Source organism: Rousettus aegyptiacus, unplaced genomic scaffold (genome assembly GCF_014176215.1).
Source record: "Rousettus aegyptiacus isolate mRouAeg1 unplaced genomic scaffold, mRouAeg1.p scaffold_m13_p_12, whole genome shotgun sequence".
Lineage (NCBI taxonomy): Eukaryota > Metazoa > Chordata > Mammalia > Chiroptera > Pteropodidae > Rousettus > Rousettus aegyptiacus.
This window is the reverse complement of record NW_023416287.1, coordinates 79,531,522-79,552,498: the sequence shown is the minus strand read 5'-3', so window position 1 is coordinate 79,552,498 and position 20,977 is coordinate 79,531,522. Positions and strand designations below refer to the sequence as shown.

Here is a 20,977-nt window from a genome sequence, read left to right as displayed (position 1 = left end):
ATATGTTTTAAATTATGTAGTCTGCTAGGATTCAAAGTTGTGAAAACAGAAATTTTTGTAAAAATTATGATCATCTAGATGGCAACTCAAAATTTTAACCTCCAAGTTTACTTTTATGCTAAGTTGACAATTAACCTTAATTATATATATAATCCAACGATTTCGGGTGCAATATTTTCTTTTATTTTTTTAATTAGGCAAAAGTTTTATCTCAAGGACTCAAATTTTAACTCAGTTGTGGTCATTCACTCCCTCTTCTCAAAAGCTTTTTGGCAATTGTAAAAAATGCCAGCCATTAATTTTCACTCTTATTGGCTTTCACATTCTCTAAAGCACAATCTGACAGTATTCTCAGATGCCTTAACTCTTATCTTCATTTTACACTTCCTTCTGCTCATCTTTATTTTTACTATTGGATGCCAAAGCCCTGGCTATCTGAGGTGCATAGTGCTGAAAGCAGCAAGTGTCAGCTCCTTGGCTCTTGCTTTCCTGTTAAGGGCTATTGGCAGGTTGGTCAGGTGAGTCTAAGACAGGAGCTATTCTAGACATTTTGGTTAATCACTACTCTTGCTATAATGTATTTACTCCATCCAACCTACATAAAGGAGTAAAACATTTACTCAAATACTAAACTAAATCAACCTATCTGCCATAAAACAATCCCTACTGCAAAATATTTAATTAGGATTATCCAAGAAGACCTCTTATAGAGAAAACAGAAGTAAATCCAAGAATAACTGTTCAAAAAATCTTAAAAAAATTCTTTTTACTTCTATTCAATGTTATATTTCTTTGAATTCTTTAGACTTGGCCATTTGCTCAACTGTTGGCCTTGGGCAAGCTGCTTAAACTTCTCAGGTCTCAACTTTGTCATCTATAAATGAGGCAACGGTCACATGGCTTCCTTATAAAGAATCCTCTAGAAATTGTTTCCTTTTTGTTGACATAATTAGCAGAGCGCTTCCTCATTTATACACTGAACACTATGTCAGAGGATATAATAATTTATTAAAATACTAGGTAGCATATCATCCAGTAATCCCTCTACTGGGTATCTACCCCTAAGACGTGAAAACACATATCCCAAAAGATATATACACCCTGATGTTCATAGCAGCATTATTCACGGTGACCAGGACAAGGAAGCAACCTAAGTGTCCTACAAAGGATGACTGGATCAAGAAGCTGTGGTACATATATACAATGGAATACTACTCAGCTATAAGAGGAGATGAAATGCTGCCATTTGCGACAACACGGATGGATCTTGAGATAATCACACTAAGCGAAATAAGCCGGACAGAAAAAGTTGAAAACCACATAATATCACTTATATGTAGGATAGAAATCTAAAAGCAATGAACAACAGAGACTCGTGGACATGGACAATAGACTAGTGGTTACCACAGGGTGGAGGGGAGGGGAGAAGTAGGTGGGATAAAAGGATCAAATGTGTGGAGACAGAAAGAAATCTAACTATGGGCAGTAGTGTGTTAGTGTGTGTGTGTGTATGTGTGTGTGTGTGTGTGTATAATTACTGTTGGATTGTATGCTTGAAACATTGGATTTCATTAACCAGTGTCATTATATTAAATTTAAAAAATAAAAAAAATAAAATTATATTATCTTAAAATAAATACTAGGTAGGTACCAGAGTCACAAATATTGATAATCTATAAGGTATATTTGACTTAATTACTTTTTATCAAAGGATGCTTTAGGATGACTAGACCCAAGAGAATCCAATTCTGTCTAGAAAAAATATATCATTTAGGAATGAGGACAGGACAATTTCAAGGAGCTACGAAAAACAAAAAGAAAACCAACATACAGCAATATACAGATGAGCTTACATAGAAGATGAAATTTAACAGGCAGTAGTCTAATTTGCCACTCTAGAATTGATTGTTGGTATCGGCTCCAGTAATGTCAAATCACCACGTCTCTCCTATTTAGCTGTGCCAATGATTTATTTGATCTGTCTGGCCTGAAAAGTGACCTCTTGTTTCACCTGCTAAAGAATGTCTGATCTCGCATGACCTCTTCCGATGACTGATTTCAGCATAAAGGAAACTCATGTGGTTTCCTTGATGGACGCCCCCAACGATGGCCTACAAGTGGCTCAGAAAAAGCAATTGTATTAATGTATTATAGAATTTATTGTATTGGCGGTTTTGTGTGATAGCATATTTACTGAAATGAGGCCTGTCAAAAAAATCAGGTTATAGCAGGAACATATGATTTCCCAACCAGCCATAAAATATAAATCAAATGCCTTTTCTGTCCACTGTCAGCCACCTCCACCCACTCCTTGTCCTCTGTCCTCAGACAAATTGAAGCACATGCCACAATTTGCAGAGGGAAAATCAAACTCAATTTTGCAGCACAATGAAGTGAGTTGTGGTCTTGTCATGTCCACTGACATATTGATCCATGGGTGATTGAAAAGATGAGACTGCTCTAGGTTTTTGCTTTTAAAAATAAAGATGTATAGAAATGCAATGTATAAATGAAGGGCAATATAGCACTTATGCATTCTTACAAAGATGCAAGAACTCCAGGGGCTCACGTGAGAAACAGTGCGCCGATATAAACGTCACTATTTAAGAGGTCACATTTTCTCTCCCTTTAGAAATATAGCCCAGAAGACAAATGGTCTCCTAAACCAGGTTCATTTAAAGTGCAGCTGATCATTTCACAGCTAAAAGGAATTTTCACTAGTGAAGGGAAAAAAAAAAAAAAAAAAAAACACCCTGTCTCGGCCCTTTGTGGAATTTATGTCAGATCTATAGTGTCATAAGCCTAACACTCTATCAAACATTTTCTATTTAACCTGAAAGGGGATGAAGCCAAATCACTTCCATGTCCACATCTGTGATTTGCAAAGTGCAGGGACTGCAGCCTCCCTGAAATGTGCTAAGATGGCACAGTTATTCACGTCTCTCGATGAGGCATTAGGAAACGGAACCACTTTATCATGAGGCTATGATAATATCCTAAGAAACACCATAAAATACCCTAGAGTCTAGTAAGCTGAATTTTTAACTCAGCAGGTGGAAGGAAAAAAAGAAATGAAGGGACGAATCTGTATTTTCAGGTTGGTAGAATTTCAGTCGTGATGACAACGGGGTGACTTTCTAATTACCACTTACTATAGAAATACTGCAGAATTCTCTGCTGCCCATGGAGATCGTTACTGCATAATATGTGTTGTCTATATACTATAAAAAAAAAAAAACGCTGAAATCGTAGCTCCACATGTCTTGTTGGAAGGCAAACTGAGGCACAGATCAATAACGCCCATGAAGAATCACATACGGGAATCTGAACATGGAAAGAGCTTCATTGATTTTAATTTCAACGGTTTCAGAGCAGAAGGAGCTTCTCATGTGGCATACTCTTTAAAAAATTATAGCAATGCCTCATATTACCATATTCTAAAGTAATTACTTCGTGATAAGTAAAGATAAATTTGTTAGTAATTACGCAGACCTTTATTGTGAAATCTGGAGGAAAATTATTTGAGGTATTTTTTTTTTTTTTACACCGACAAGAGAATGACTTCACTTCATCAATCAGTTTGACTAAAGTAATGATTTTCTTAGAATTAAAATTTGTTGAAAGCTCTAAGTATTTCATCTTTTAGGCTGAGAAGCATGTAGTTAATGTCACAGCTAATACATTTGTCAGTCTGCTAATTTTCTTTTTCTATTAGAATAAGTAAACATCAGCCCTTTCTTAAAAGCATACTATTTACCATGTGTCAGGAGCAATGCAGGAAGAACTTATTTGAAAATCATGAGGTAAGACATTATGAAATGAGCAGGAATCACAGGGAGACAATGAAGGAGAAACATGAAAGGAAAAGGCATTGAATAATTCCAAAGTGATGGCGGAGTGTGCCTCAAGGTGAGGGGGGGAGGGGCATTTAAAGGGGAACTAAGAAAAATCGACCCCAAAACTCAAGCTCCAGATATTAGAAAATATATAAGAAGTGGTTCAAATGACAAAAAGAATGATAGTAAAACAAAAGAAGGCAGATACATGTACAATGAGAATAAGAGAAAATGAGATCTTGCCCACATGATATGAGATCAGAGAATGGTTCTTCAGATAGGCTTGTTATTTGAAAGAACAGGTGTAGAGATATATGGATTCTATTCCTAATCTTTTAAAGACATAATATACTGATTTATGCTACATTGTGTCAGATGTTTTTTAAGGGCAGCTGCACTATTTTGGTAACTAGAAGAAAATAATAACTAGTAAATTACAATGCAAGTGCTCTTTTTTTCTATCTATTGTTAAGATGTTCTTTCTAAAATGAGAGTTCTTTTGGGTCACATTGTTATCATTGAGTTTTTCCAAATCTTGTGTTCTAAACAAAACATTACTACCACGGTAAGATGTTCATTTAAAATCGATTTCAGGCTATCATTTTTAGCTTGTTTCCCTCTGTAAAAGTTACTTAAAAAACAAAAACAAAAACAAAACTTTACTTGCAAGTAGAGAGAATAGTTAACAGTATAATGCACTACTGCACTTTAGGTTTTTTTTTATGTTTTAAAATTACTGTTCTTTAGCATAGGATAGCTAAATATTTTGCCTTTCCTCATTAAAATGTGAGTGAAGAAGCAGAAAATAATCTATAATATTATGATAATTTTGCATGGTGACGGATGATTACTAGAATTAGCGGGGTGATCGCATGAGGTATAAAAGTGGCAAATCACTATGTTGTGCATTTGAAACTAAAAAGCCAATATGATTTTGTATACTAAGTCAAATTTTAAAAAAGGAGGTTCATCAAGAAATGATATTTCTCATCTCAGAATTATTTCAGATTTTGCCCATTTTTTTCTTTTCATGTTTTAGAATAATTTAATTTGATAGTTTTTTAAAAAAATATTCTTTCTTTTTGTTGTTAAACAAATTAGATATCAGCTAAGAGATACAAATGAGTTCCTAAACTTTCAGAACCCGTGCTTTCTGCAATCAGAGTGGGAGAAAAGATGCATCACTTACAAAGACGTAAATATGCTACTTAAATCTTCTGTGTCGCAATTTCCTTATCCATGAAATAGGATTAAGACAGTAGCTACCTCACAAAGTTGTTTTGAGCAGCAAATGCACTGTTACAAGCCTTTAGAAGCATTCCGGTCACACAGCACATGTTCAATAAGGGTTAGCTATTATTAGTAGCTGCAATTAATCTGCCATCTATCCTGAATACCAAGCCAGATGTGCAGCGTGCATCTCAAGCCGAGGGATCCTGCATCCCTCCTGTGTTCCACCCCACCTCGCGGGGCCTGGTAGCTGAGCAATCGTCCTACACACCACATAAATGATGAGAACACCAGAGGCGAAGCATGCAAATCAATTCATGTGATTCCAGGAACAAGACGCCTTCTTAATATTAATATAAAGATAACACTCATCATTACAATCTTATTTTTTCCCAGGTTTTGCAGTCATCATGAGGCTTATGTACTAATGCAGTGACTAAAATTGCTGAGGGTATGGCTCCGAGTAACAGAAGCTCACCAAATGCCTTTGCACAATGGCAGACTGGTCCAGCTGTCTATCAAGGGAGCCACTTATATTTACTTAGAATCAATGAACTTTACTGTCTTATGCCTCATATACTGGGGTAGTTATGAATTATTCTAATATTCCAAATAATTTGAAGCACTACATCATTCTTTAACTCTATTTATCTATTGACCTGTCTTTCATCCTATCTGATTCTAACCCTCCACCTGTACCCCCTCATCTATTTCTCCCCCCGTCCTTTTCCTATTTTTCTTCTTTATTCTCCCTCTCCTGTCCCCTATTCTCTCTCAAATCCCTAACAGAAACAAAAAGGAGCTCTCATTCAGCCCTACTGGATACCAGCCGAGGTGATAAAATGAACCCTTCATTGGGGACTGGGGACTCTAATTCTCACCTCGGCCATTTCATATTCTTAAACATCATATATATAGATGTTACTTCCTATATATCTAAGTTTTGGGTTCTTTCTTTCTAAAGTTAGGAAGTTGGACTCTACACTGGTTCTGACACCCCTTTCTGGCCTTGGAAGTCTGAAATAAGAACCCCTGGAAGATGACCATTGAAGGAACAAAGCAGAATTATGAGATTACATGCATTTCTCTAAAAAGAGGTTTACAGCCTTTCGGAGTCTAGCCTTAAATCTTAGTACTCAAGGCTGACTGAAAATTAGAAACTTTCCCAGCATTCTTTAGTGGGCATACCTACAGCACATCTTGAAAGCACTTGACTGGTATTCAAGATTTATAAACAACTTTCCAAAGGAGTGAAGGGGACCTGTAACCCACCAGCTGTTTGTAAGAGGACACCTAAGAGCTACATACAAATCTCAGTAACAGACATGAGCATGTAACCAGTGTTGGAAAGATACATTGCATCCGACCTTCTCAGGGACCCTTGACCTTCTCAGGGACCCTTGTGCACTTAGGTACAGACACCAGTGATGATGCGTATTTGAAATGGGAACAAATGGGCATCTTACCTGGCTGAGACAAAAGCGGCGTGTAAGGGACTTTCGGTTCTATTGCACTCATTGGTGGAGGTAGCAAAGGGTTAGCAAAGCTGCGGAGTGGATGAGTTGGTCGAACACAGGCTGTGGGGATGGTTCTGCTGGGTGCCTCCTCACTGCTTGGATGCTCGGGCTGTGTTGTGGGCAACATGGGCGGCTGTTGGCTGGTTGGGCCTTCATTCACTGCTGCAATGGAGACAAGAAAAGCCATTCATTTATTCTAGGACAAAGCTGACTTCCCCTATATCAGTTGAAGTTCCCCTGGATCAGTTCAAAGAGCTGTGCCAGGATCTGGCCAATCTCTTTGTCAAGTAATGAGCATCCTCATTCCTCTTTTTTCGTATACTTATGGGATATGATCGCATTACCTCTTTAAACAGTAGAACTAGATCCAGCAGGATAAGGATGTTTTTCAGGAAGAATAGTAAAATACATACAGCACTCACTATATTGTCTGAATTGTCTGGGCCCTGTAATCATAAGTGATGAAGCGAGAAAAAAAGAGTTATTTCTCCCTTCATAAGTAGCAGTGACAGTGAAATTCAATATACCACACCCGGCTACAGCTGCATTATTATTTACCAGCCTATATGTCAATTTTTCTGTGATTTAAACATGCCATGCCAACTGTCAAACAAATCAGAGTTGCTGAGTGTTAAAGGCATTGCTAATAAAATGATACAAATAATACCACTATCATTATCTTCCCTAACAAAACAGAAGAACATCCAGCTAAAAAGTTAGATGAAAGATGACTCTGCTGGAACAAGTCACCTGAATTCAGAATTGCAATTTTCCTATTTTGCGGCAAACCTTGTAATTTTCAGTCAGATTACTATCGTTGAAGAGGTTTCACATAGTCATCTGTGAAAGCATTTGGGTATTTGAACAGTTTTTTGTACGGAAACACACCTTTTCTCCATAAAACACAGTTGAGTGGCCTTAAATATTAGCAAGGTTTTCTTATGCTAAGGACACTGTGGCTTGACATTATTCATTCAAATTCAAAGCCAATAGGTCCAAGTCAAACTGCAAACAAAAAGGGCTGCATAGTAGATACCAGCGTTTACAAAACAAGAATATTTTTGATGATTTATTTCTTAAGAAAGTTATTTTGGGTAAGTTGAATATAGTAATAGGAGATAATGTCTTTTGAAAGATAATTTTTAACCAGGAAATATTTCAAGATAATTAGTTTGTGAGATAATTCTGAGACAGCTCTCTGGGAGGCTCAGTGAGGTTAGCGAAGGGCAGAGGAAATAAAAAGAAAATCTGATAATGCTGAAGGGAGCAGAGATTAAAGATACCAAAGATCAAGACATAATATTAAAGATATGCAAAAGTGAAATGTGCCTTCCCAGGGTATTTGATATTAAAAGTCATTTTTCTATATTCAGAAAGGGTTAGAGGTCCTCTGGGTCAGTGAGCAGCCTTCAGGCTCATCCCATTCAACGATGGAGATGGGGAGATAAAGGGTTGGCTGGGGACAAGGTGGAACAATGTAGCAACCAGTGTCAGAAAACAGGCACAGGCTTGATAAAACAGTTCTTCAAACAAGAAAAATGCAGACGAGACAGCAAACCGGGTAGAACTCTGGGGGCAAAAGGGGTTTGAACAGAAAGAAGTGCCTTATCTTTCAGCTGGAAGCCCTATAAAGATGGAGAGGGCACAAGCATGCACAATTTCAAGGATAAGTATAGAGCTCCAAGGAAAACAGGCACATTCTATTATTATTATTATTATTATTTTTGAGAATGGCTATACTTTTTAAATTTTTTTATTTTTATTTTTAATTCTTTAATATCACTGCATAGTTGACCCCTTTTACCTGATCTACCTCCCTCCTCCCTTCCTCCCTTCTCCCGTCTGGAAAGCACATTCTCGGTGATGCTGGTTCTCAGATAAGGGCAAAAGAGATGGGGGAGGATAGGAAGATGTGTGTGCTTATAATCAATCAATAATGAGCCAGTAGATGGTTGAAAATTCAGTTTTTGAGACAAAGAAAATTACTCTGGACTCATATTCAATCGAAAGGAGAAAATGACCAATAGCTGATCATTCAAATAAAAATAAAATATCTTTTGCTTCAGGTCAGAGAGAAGCAGCTGTAGGAATCTACATGTAGGTCCTTCTTTGTTACCAATGGGCTGGTTTTTATTAAAGAGTTCATATCATCATATTAAAAATACCTCTCTAGGAAAAGAAATTTTGCAATTTTCCTCAGAAAACTGCCTTAAGTAACTCTCTATCTATTAAACATGGGTTGCAATTAATTCACAACATATTTTTAAAACTGCTTGAGTCATTAAAGAAATAATATATTTCATGAGTCTTTCTTTATTGCTTCCATCACATTTTCCTTTTCAATTTCTTCTACATTTTTGAAAAGAAAGAGAGCTATGTTAAGTATTATTGTGATCATAGGTTTAATAAAATTTACAGGTACTTTCTTAGCCTTCTGAAATTTAGTTTTTTAAAAACCTCAAGCTTCACATGAATTCTGATGACATCACCAATTTTTTTTTTTTTCGGGCCACTCCTATTCTCTTTCTCTTAAAAGGCATTGTTCTCTAAATAAAACTTCTCTGTATGCCAGTCCCCCAGCCTCTGGTTTTCACCTGGCCACCATGATTCCCACTGGAAATACCACGATAAGGTTCTTGAGCTTGAGGGAGTAACAGTGGTGAGGTACTGATGGACCAGTTCTTTAGTGAAATCAATCCTCAGTACCACACACAGTGAGAAGTGCCTAATCTAACATGCTAGGTGGGAATGGGGGCGTCCCGTCCTTGAGACGAAATGTATCAGTACGTCATAAGGGACTGTTTTTGTTTTAATCAAAATGACGAGTTTGCTTGATACCTAGGACAATGGACAAGGTACAGGTTTTCTCTAGACAATTTATACTTTTTCTATTTAACATGCAGTAATAGAAATGCTTTTCAGAATTGGCTGACATTTAAGGTAGTGAAAACTCTTAAACAAGCACAAAAGCAACTGCTCCACTGGAGAAAAGCTCTCATTTCAGATGAGCTTTTTTAGCCAGTTCAGGTAGCAGCTTTAGGACACCTATGTGAAACAAACTGGCTTGTGACATGACATTTAGCTGTGTGACGAGCTCTGAAAATAAAACCTCTCACGAAGTGCGGTCTCCCTGCAATTCAGAGAGTAAAATGAGAATCAAATATGCTGGCAAGGCACTCGTTTTCAAATGATGAAATAGTAGAAATTCATTGTACAAATAGCATATGATTACACAGCAGAGTCAAATTTTGGGGCACTTTATAATAATTAATGTCAACACATAAATAATTGCTAAGAAATAACTGGTAAAAATATTGCAAAAATGGAAATGAGGATTTTTCTTCTTTCTAAAATTGCAGTTTCTGAAACCAATAGGGCACACTAATAACTCTAAGGAAAGACACTTTGAGACACGAACGCTTCTGGGAATGCGCTTCACTCATCAATCTCAGAGGAACAGCATCATGCATTATTTCTGAGTAATCCCTGTTCCTCACAGCCTGGATTTTTGAAAAGATGCTACAGAAAAATCCATGAACTCCACTGTGTTCTTGATTTTATCTAAGTCCAGTGCCATGTGTTAGTCAAATTTCAATTTGGGATAGAATTGGGGCAGAGAAAAGAAGACATAGTTGACCGGCTTTCTCACTAAGATAATGCTGAAACTGAAAGGAATAGTAGAAATCATCTAACTTTAACTAGTACCTATTTGTTTCAAAGATGAGGAAATGGGGGCACTCATAGTGACTCAGACTCAGGACTATCTATTGGTTGAAGTTTTCAAAATATGGCACTTGTCCTCTTCCCCAAGGATAGTTCATTTGCTTATTGATGCTGGGATCAGAACTATGGTATATTGGTAGAAAAAGAAAATACTTGTCCATCGCAACTATATAAATCTTTATTGATATTTCACCAAATTCAATTGTGTGTAATGCAAATGTACTATATCCTATATTTTTATTTTCCTTATGATAGGAGAGAAATTCAGCTTTATTTGTGACTCAAAAAGCAACATATCTTGGGGAGCAATGTTTTAGTGATTCATCTCTTGTAAAACTCAAAGGTTTTTCAGATGACTTTGGAGGAAGGCGAGTCTCCTCACTTGCACAGTCAAATTTCTCTTTTCCTGTGTGTGCCTTTCACTGCTTCTCAAGGTGACTAATAAGACATCTCTAGCCAGAGTCATGAAATGTTTTCTGCTTGAGAGAGAACGGGAATGTTTAGTGTTCTCCAAGGCATTTAGAAACCGATACTGAATGGCTGGAAGTTAACTGTTTCTGACAGTGATTTAGAGAATATTTAGTTTCCTAGAAAAGTGGGTGCTTGTTTTTATTTTTTCCTAAGCAATTGCTTGGAAAGATGTACTAGTTCCTATTCCTTTTGCACTGCACACAGCTTTGCTCAGAAAATTCTTGATGAATGATGAAATATATAGATATATATATATATTAAAAGATCTATGAAATCTTCTAGTAGTAGAATGTCTCTGCCTTTTGAATTTAGATGAGGTTCAAAATTTACTGAGCTAAGTACTCTATTAAGAATCCTTTATTTATATAACTTATATTTATATTATATTATATAATAGTTATATGACTACCTTTGCTTAATAATCTCTATTTTTAAACAAATTAACAAAATAAAAAATTGACTAAAGAGACTAAAGCTTTTTATTTTTCCATTTATTCACTTATTTCTTCATTTCTTCCTTTCTTAATAAACCTTATTTTCTAGAGCAGTTTTAGATTTGTGACAAAATTGAATGGAAGATACAAAGGGTATCCCCACCCCTACATACTCATGGCCTTCCCCGCTATCAAAGTCCTGCACCACAGTGGTTTATGAATCTCTAATATAAAAGACAGAAACAGATCTGTGGTTCATAGCCACAGGGAAAAAAAATTATATGAGTTCATTCATTGTTTTCTTTTTCATTGAATTTTAACTTTTGAAGTTATTTCCTCATGATTTAATGAGACAGTTTTGCATGCTGTACCAAACTGAGAGAAAAGGAAAACAACGAATGAGATTTTGGATTTTCAGAAGGAGACTATGCCTTTACAAAAGGAAAAGAGACTACAGAAATACACCATGAATAAAATGAAACAGTTAATTTCTAATTTAAAAACAGTAATGAACTCTGGCTTGCGTCAATACTGTTGGAGTAAACAGATGAAGGTCATGCTACAGATTCTTCTTACGCATCCTTCTTAAAGTTAGAGAACATAGGTAAAATCAAAAGAAGGTGGTATAGCCAATTATGCAATGAGAAAACTAAGCTAAAACTATAACCTCTCTTTTCTGCTGGAAAGAGTTCATTTCGGACATTAAAGAAAGGACTTGTGTCTCTGAATTCTTTGACTAAAATCACCTTCCTAATTGTCCTGGGATTCAGAAATTTTTGCTTGTTGGACTTCCCACATCTTTTTCATTTAATTCTTTCCAATATGGTTTGGGGGACAATTTTTCCTCGAGTTTTTGCACACCACTCTATTCTGTAGACATGATGTGCAGTGAGAAAAGGGAAAATAAATCTAATTCTCTCTTGGCAGGTTTTTGATGTCTTTTAATTCTAATGTTGCTACGCAATTTATTGTTGCTAGACAATTTATGGTTTCTTAGAGCTGTCCCTGGTGGGTTGGAAAAATATAGCTTACCGCACAAATATATTTTATTGCTGTTACCATCTTATCTATTACAAAGCATCCTATCTCAGATGAGTTGCTGAGTCACCTGTTCTTAACTAAGAGAAGAAAGCCATAAAATCGATTTAAAAATGCTGTGCTTGAAGGAAAGAAAAGTCAAACGGCATAGGAAAAATCACCAGGGTATGTATAATAGCTTGAGAGTATCTCCATTCCTACTTTCCTTAAAGCCAATGAGATGCTACTATCAAGATGCGAAATCAATAGACAAAAATTAGTCGCATTTCTATACATTCACGTGAACTATGAGAAAAAAAATTAAGAATATGATTTCATTTATAAGAGCATCAAAAAATAAAATACTTAGAAATAAATTTAATTAAAGAGGGAAAGATCTGTTCACTAAAAACTATAAGACATTCATGAAAGAAACTGAAGAATACACAAATAAACAAAAAGATATTCTGTGTTCTTCAATTGAAAGAATTAATAATTTTGTCAAAATGTCTGTATTACGCAAAGGGATCCATATATTCAATGTGGCCCCTATCAAAATCCAATGATATTTTTCCAAGAAATAGAAAAAAAAATCTAAAATTTGTATGAAACCACAAAAGACCCTGAACAGCCAAACCAATTGTAAGAAATAAGACCATAGCTAGAGACATCGCACTTCCTGATTTCAAACTATACTCCAAAGTTATAGTAACCAAAACAGTAAGGTATTGGTATAAAAAATATATCAATGAGACAGAAAAGGGAAAGAAATCTATGCATATATGGTCAATTAATATATGACAAAGGAGTCAAAAATGTAAGGAAGGAAAAATATCCTCTTTAATAAATGAAGTTGGGCAAACTAAATTGTCACATAAAAAAATAAAATTAGACTGCTATCTTAAAAAAAAATAAATAAAAAACATGAAATTAGATCAGTATTTTAAACTATACACAAACAAATCAACTCAAAATGGATTAAGGACTTAAATTTAAGACCTGAAAATGTAAAACTCCTGAGAAAACATATGGGTAAGCTCCCTGCCATTGGTTTTAGTAATAATTTTTTTTTTGGATTTGACCCCAAAAGCAAATGCAACAAAAGCAAAAGCTTCCACACAGCAAAGGAAATCCTGAACAAAACAAAAAAGTAATTTAAGGGATGGGAGAAAATATTAGGAAACCACACACTTGATAAGGGGGAAATAGTTCAAACACTTAAAAAAAACTAATAAAACTCAAAAGCAAAAATAATTCAATCAATCAGATTAAAAAATGGGCAGAGAAACTGAATGGACATTTTTCAAAGAGGACATCCAAATGGCCAACAGGTACATGACAAAGTTCTTGACATCACTAATCATCAGGGAAATGCAAATCTAAACTACAATAAGGTATCATTTTGCACCTGTTAGAACAGTGCTCATCAAAAAGATAAGAGATAATAGGTATTGGCAGGGATGTGGAGAAAGGGAACCCTTTTTGTATGGCTTTTGGGAATGCAAATTGGTGCAGACACTATGGAAAACAGAATGGAGGTTCCAAAAAAATTAAAAATAGAACTACCATATGATCCAGCAATCCCACGTTAGGGTGTACTATATCGAAAGGAAACAAAATCAGTATCTCACAGAGGTATCTACGCTCTTATGTTCATAGCAGCATTATTCACAGTTGCCAAGATAGGACACAACCTAAGTGTCCATGGACAGACGGATGAATAAATTAAGAAGATGTGGTACATGTGTACAATGGAATATTATCCAGCCACGAGAAAGGAGGACACACTGCCCTTTGTGACAACATGGCTGGACCTCGAGGGCATTATCCTAAACGAAATTTCAAGCACCCCTAAAATCACTGTTTTACTGAACCATTTAACCTTTATTTCTCCACCACTCCTTCCATTTTTAATGGAAAGACATCCTAGAAAATCAGTCCAAAAGCATATGAGTAGTATCCAAAATACTGACTGTGCCGGAAAAGGAAATTCAAGTACCCTTTCCAAGGAATAAGAACATCAAAATGCTATACATTTGACAAGACATCCTTGATATTGCTCATTTGTTCTCATTAAAAAGGGGGAATTCAGTTGGCATTAATATGATGGCTAGATGGAGGGCTGGGGAAGGGAGGGAGCAATTGAGGGGATCGTTTTATTAACTATATAGCTGTCTAACCAATGTACTGTATACTTGAAACTAATTTAAATGAATACATTTAAAAAAAAAAAAAGAAAGGAAAATACATTATACTGACTTTTTCCTGCTCCGAATCCCCTGTCCACCGACAGCGCTGGGAACGGCACAGGCCGGAGAGTGAACTGCGGGTGGGGGTATCCACACGTGGGCGAGGGGAGGATTCCCGGATACTGGGCACTTTCTAGGGTCGGCACAGGAATGGCGCTCACGACAGCTGCAAAACAAGGATATGATTATTTTTTTAATCCTATGTAACTACATAACGAGCAAAAGGGAAGTGGCTAAATTTTCACGTTTTCAATTCCATACATGCTCTTCAAGGTGCCATGTAGGTTCCTTTCCCTACCTCTTTCCACAAAATCCTTTTTTCATTTTAGAAAGGACAGCTCGCTCCTGCAGCATCTAACTCAGGAGTATTAACCTGAGGTTTAAAATGTTACATGGTTTCAAACAGAGAAATGCTTAATCAAGCCACCATAACGCTACCTTAAGGCTACCTGGATTTTGTTTTGTTTTCTTTTTTTTTTATTCTTTCTCTTAAGCAAGAACAATGGCCCCCCAAAAGTTGAGTTGTTCAGAAATTGGATATATTGAGTAGAGTGGGTTAAAGAAATGGGAATTCTCTGTTAATTCTGTGAAAGAAAGTAATGCTTTTGAGAAAAAGTCTGGAGAGAAAAAATGAAGGTATAGTCTCAATAATTATATTTAGAATTTATATCTAAGTAGAAAGAAAATGCCTTGAAAGAGCCAAAACAGTGCAATTTACTATCACAATAATTTAAATCTAACTGAATGTTTTCTGGAAATACCAGTTTTTAGTTATATTGGCTTAAATTCACAACAAATAAATATCATACAATATTTTCTAGGTTTAGTTAGCATTGTTTAATTCCATTATTCAATACTTATTCAATTATATAATACTATGAAACATTTACTACAATTGTAGCCAATCTTCACCTTATACCACGTTATAAAATGTTCCCCGTATCTTATTATCAAAAAATAAAATTTAAGGTAGGTACTGGAATAATCAATTTCAGCAGTATACTTCTGTCTATGAAACTAATTTCTATTATGTACATAATTTTAATTTAATTACACCCAAATGCCAATTATTGGAGTTTTTAACATGCACAGATATACATTTATCAAAGAAAAATCTTTGTTTATCACATTGCTCTTACATAAATAACTTCATAACCATACAATTCATATTATTGCATTTCTATAAATAAGTTAGAAATATGTCAATTTAAAAAATATTTTATAATTAAAATGCATACTAATTATATTAAACATATAACACTTTAAATCAAAAGGACTGTGCTTCTAGTAAATTAGCTTTTAGAACTGCATTTTAGAATTTATTTTTCATTGTATTTATAATATACCTTGAAATGTATATTAACATGTTTCCTTGAATTGAAAAATGAAGTAAAGCCTTTCGAGACATGTTTTGATTGATTAGTTTGACATTGAAGACTAATTCTTTTAGCTAGCTTAAATAATGGTTGTTTTCCATGAATCGAATAAAAACTACATAAATTTTAATAGAATAAAAATATTTAAAAAAATCATATTAGTAAAGGTATATTATCAGTGATATTTCAATGTTTCCAATTCTGTCTTAATATACTATATTATACAAAGTAACTTTAAAAAGTGCTTTATAGATTTACCTCCTAGAAAATTAAACAGTAAATGACTTGAATGAGTAACAAATACCTTTGAAAAGTCAGGTGGTTTCTAAAACTTATACTTTCAACATAATTGAAGAAGGATATTATCTAGGTGTTAGCTGAAAAATTATCAAAAATAACTTAAGATGAGAGTTCACAGTATAATTTTGGCAGGTAATTTGAATCATTGAGTGATTGCTATAAAAATCTCATTGTTATAACTTTCACCTACACATAAATGCAAATAAAGTTTCTCAGTAAAAAACTGGAATAGAATTTAGCTATAAGTAGCACACATCCATGGATATATGAAATCATTGTATTTAAAAAGCCTCATTTATTAAGTGATAATTCCAATAAAATCTTACTTTACATACAATTGTGCAGAAATAATCATTGTTAACTGAACCCAGAAGAAAAAAATAGCAGTTAAAAATATAAATGTACAATTTGAGTTTATAAAAATATTATGTTGCAAATAAGATAAATGATGAATAAAAGATATTCAATCATAAAATAGATGACATGTGTATATTATTCTGTGGCAAAAGTGAATTGTAGGTACTAGTCTAAAGAGAAAATTGAGTGATATAAATTCTTCTCTGTAAAATCAGAGCCTCACATATTTTTTAAATAGATGATGGTGGATATCAAACTGTAACGGTATTTTTATGCTTTTGGATTTATTTGAAAGAGTGAGAAATTACATCTTTCACAGACATTCTACATTATTACAATATTTTAAATGTTAAATTAAAAATGTGTGTGATATCAAGTTTCTCTAAATTCTTTTTAGAAAGACTAGTGAAAATTCGAGATAAATGGTATACGGAACAATACCTTAATAAAAATTTTTATGAAGAGTAAATTGTGGCTATATGACTATATGAACAGACTCCAGAAAAAGGAAAAGAAAAAAATGACAAGGAAATTTTGAAAAAGAACAAGAGATTAGAGCCAGATATCATCCAAAATGATTACAAATTCCTTAAAGAGAGAGATTTTAATTTTGCAGTCTTCATGTCTCTCATAGTGCAGTGCTAGAGATAATTTCCTATTTTTCAAGTAAATTAATAAGAAGAATTTTCTAGAAGTAATATTTATAAATTTGTCATTTTAACTCACTGGAAACTTTTTAAGTGGGTATAATATATCATTTACTCTCCTGGGGTGTATAGTTACTATACTAATGATGATGATGATGATGATAATAATAATAATAATAATAATAATAATAATAATATACATCTGTAAGTAAGAGCTAAACAATTACACAAAGTCTGTATATATACAACTCAAATATCTAGTCTTTGAAGCAGTCAATTTAATTTCACCCATCTTCCTCATCAGACAGCATCATGGCCTAGTCATTAAGCTTGATTGGCAGTTTGCAAAGCCTTCCCTGTGTTGACAGTTTATAGTTGTAAATGAACATGATGATGAGTCTCCCTGAGGCATAGAAGGCACTCACTCCCCACATTGTATGTGTTTCCTTGTCAATATTATTTAAACTTAATCAATATTTTATAATACCTTTATAGAAATAATTTAATAAATATCTCCTGGTTGGTGCTGAGTAAATCTGAATGGAGAAATGCAGAATAATTTGGCAAGCCACAGAATCTACGAATTAGAGAATTGAGAGAACCATGAGACTAAATTCATATTCCAGTTCCAAGGCCTTCTTTACCGAAGAAAGAAGTTTTACTAAGTGTTTTGCATTTTGGCTATAGACTTGGCTACAAAAGGTTTGCAAATAATAAAGTCCTCTTAAAAATAATACATCCATTGTATGTTTCTGCAACTCAAAAATTCTTATATTTTTTTTTTATTTCCTGAGATGACATAGTATTCCAAATCTTTGATTTTGAGGTATTTTGACCCAGGATTCATTTCTAAAAGGGCACAGAAGTGCTCACAATAAGATAGTTGTTGCAAAATATACCATTCTGAAGTTAGATATAACACTATGTCGATGTGTCTTTTGGTATTTTCCCTGAGATGTCAGTTTTGAGAGTGAGAAGCACACACACACACTCACACTACAATTCAAAGCATTCGCTGCATTGCTATGTTTATGTAAAATAGCTCAGAGAGATATCATCAAGCACTTTCAATAAATCTCTGCTCTGTGGCCAAATATGACAAAAAAATCTGTTCTGACACAGTTTGCTGACAATTGAATTTATCTCTCACACTGATGCACAAAGATTTTTCTAGTAGAAATTCTCTTGCTGAATTACTTAGCTCCCTGAACAGGGCATATTGTTATTTAAAAACTTTTACAACATTCTTTAAAATGTTGCACTTAATGTGACCTATATGAAGTCTAAAGCGGAGATTTCTTTTAAAGTTACAGCTCTAAGAAATTGGGTTCTCAGTAGATATCTCTCAACATGGTACTTGACAGAACTGAGAAAGTGTTGAGGAGGAGAGGCGGACAAATATAATAGTAAAGATAATACTTCAAAGTGAAAAGTTTTAAATGAAACGATTTCTCATTCTGCTTCTTACCTCTTTTCTGCAATGACCTGTATACAATATGGACTATTTGGAAATTAAGTGGCTATTGCCTTTGATAAATATTCTTCACATTTTCAGGAATCCTTTGATAAGCAATTATCACTGAATGGTATTCGCAAGTCCTAAGATGCCACCAAAGGCTTCTTTAGGAAAAGTAGGAACATTCACAAATATGTGTTCTGTAATTATTCTTAACATAGTGGTAAAGACCCAACCACTGAAGTCAGACCGCCTGGGTTCATTACCTAGTTGTGCCACTTGGTAGCGAATAAGTGTCATACCCAGTATTTAGATGCCTCATAGTATTCATATTGTGTGAAGTTCCCTGTCACATTTCACCAGGGTTGACTTGATAAACAATAGAATGCAACAGAATGCAGCAGAAATGATAGTAGGCCACTTCCAAAATTAGGTTAGAAAGATTGCTCTCTCTCTCTCCCTCTCTTGTTTTCTCTGTCTCTCTCTTTCATTTAGGTAACTCACTCTAGGAAAAGCCAAGAGTCATGTCTTAAAGACATACAGCAGAACTGTGGAGAAGCACTGTTGATTGGGACCTGCAGCCCTCAGCCCAAGAGACTGAGAGACACCTTGTGATATACCTTGAGACCCTGAGCCGGAAACGTAGCTAAATGCTCCTGGATTCCTGACCCTCAGAAGCTGTTGAGAAATTAAATGATTCTTTTATGTTGCAATGTTTTGGGAGTAATTTGTTATGCAATAAAAAATAACTATATATTGACTTGATGAATACCATTTAATAGTAAATGTTATTTAAAATGCCCTTCTTATATGTCTGTTTCCTTGACTGTGGTGATAATTTTATATGTGCATGCATATGTCTAACCTTATCACATTGTATATATTAAATATACACAGTTTTCTATGTATCAATTATGCCTCCATAAAGCTTTTTAAATAAGTACAAATTAAAAATGTGACCACTTAAAAAATAAACCAAATTTCATGAAGATACTGAAAATTATTGTCATTAAAATATAACTAGTTTTATTAAAAAAAAAATCCTGTCTTACATTGAAAAAATGTGTGTGATATTTTAAGATGGAGGCAGCTAAATGGCAATTTTTAACTCAAATTTGAACCTGAGAAAATAATGACATTGTAAGATTTTTGAGGTTATAAAGTTCTTTCCCTGATGGAGGAAAATAACTGCAGTTGTGATTATAAAACAAAATCTGGGTTCAAATTCTGGCTTGGTCATTTATGACCTAAAGACAGGTCCTTAGTTTATCTTTCTAGCTGGCCCATGTTTCAGGTGGTGTAAGTACACTTTATAAGATGAGATATGATGTGAGGGGCCTGGACCAGTGCTTGTCACAGGGTGGCCATGAAAATGTACTAAGAGCATATGGAGCGCATTGTGAACAGTGAACCTGAAGGTTCCTTCGGCATCCCATAGCACCCTACAGCCTTCACTTCCTTCTATCTTCCTTCTTAACTGAGATTTTCTCAAATGAGCTATGGCTATAAAGTACAGAAATTCAAAAGAGTTGTAAACATCTGGGTGTACATTCTGACACCAGTAGTATCGGATGGAAGATGAGGTCACAGGAGAGGGAGACTTGGATCTGGGCCCAAAAACTTCTCTGAGATGAGCTTGAGGCATCACACCACTTCTGCCTTGACACATTTGCCTTAACCTTTTATCAGTTACCCCAAATTGACCCAACGACCTGGACTCAGATGACAATGGTCCTAAAACAAAAGACTGCATATTTTTGTCACAGACATCTCTAAGATGGTAGCAATTAAGGAAGAATTATGTGACATAAATCTTAAAAAAGGGAGCTTGATTTTTCATATTGCTCTGGAAAACATTTCTAAAAGCTCTATATATTCCTTTTGTACTGCGTCATCCAAAATCCTTTGCTTTTATCAACTTTGTCAGATCCCTTCCCGATTATCCCCCTACCTCTGATAATCAAGCATTTTTTGCCTTGTAAAAATCCTCATTGGAAACACAATTCTGTACTCCCTATAGGCACCTTCTTTTGAGCTCGAAAGACATATCTTAACCATGTCTGCACAATCCTACTAACCTGCTGACTTGAAAATCCGATTGAATTACTAATCAATTAATTTTATTTAAAAAGTCATTTGCTTATAGAACTACCAAGAAATAACCTCTGTGTTTTTAATCCTCATTCATTAACAACTGTTATACAGAGTCATTGACACAGCACTGCGGGAGCTATAGAGCTGTACGAAAAAAATACTGCCTCCTGCAGAAATTCATAGTAAGAGAAGGAATAAAGTATGCCATTCAAGAGTCAAAGAACAAAAACTGATCTTAATAATGTTGTCTAATTATTATTTGGAATCATA

The 20,977-nt window shown here is 34.8% G+C and overlaps 1 protein-coding gene across 3 annotated transcripts in view; it reads right to left on the bottom strand.

Moving 5' to 3' along the window:
- The window catches only part of DCC (DCC netrin 1 receptor), a 1,187,310-nt gene that overhangs the window by 21,056 nt on the left and 1,145,277 nt on the right, over nt 1-20,977 (bottom strand). For all 3 annotated transcript variants that reach the window (XM_036230053.1, XM_036230054.1, XM_036230055.1), the window contains 2 exons: nt 14,488-14,643; nt 6,533-6,745 (listed from right to left, as the gene is read on the bottom strand). In XM_036230053.1, the coding sequence (XP_036085946.1) occupies nt 6,533-6,745; nt 14,488-14,643 (369 nt within the window). The remainder of the gene's footprint in view (nt 1-6,532; nt 6,746-14,487; nt 14,644-20,977) is intronic.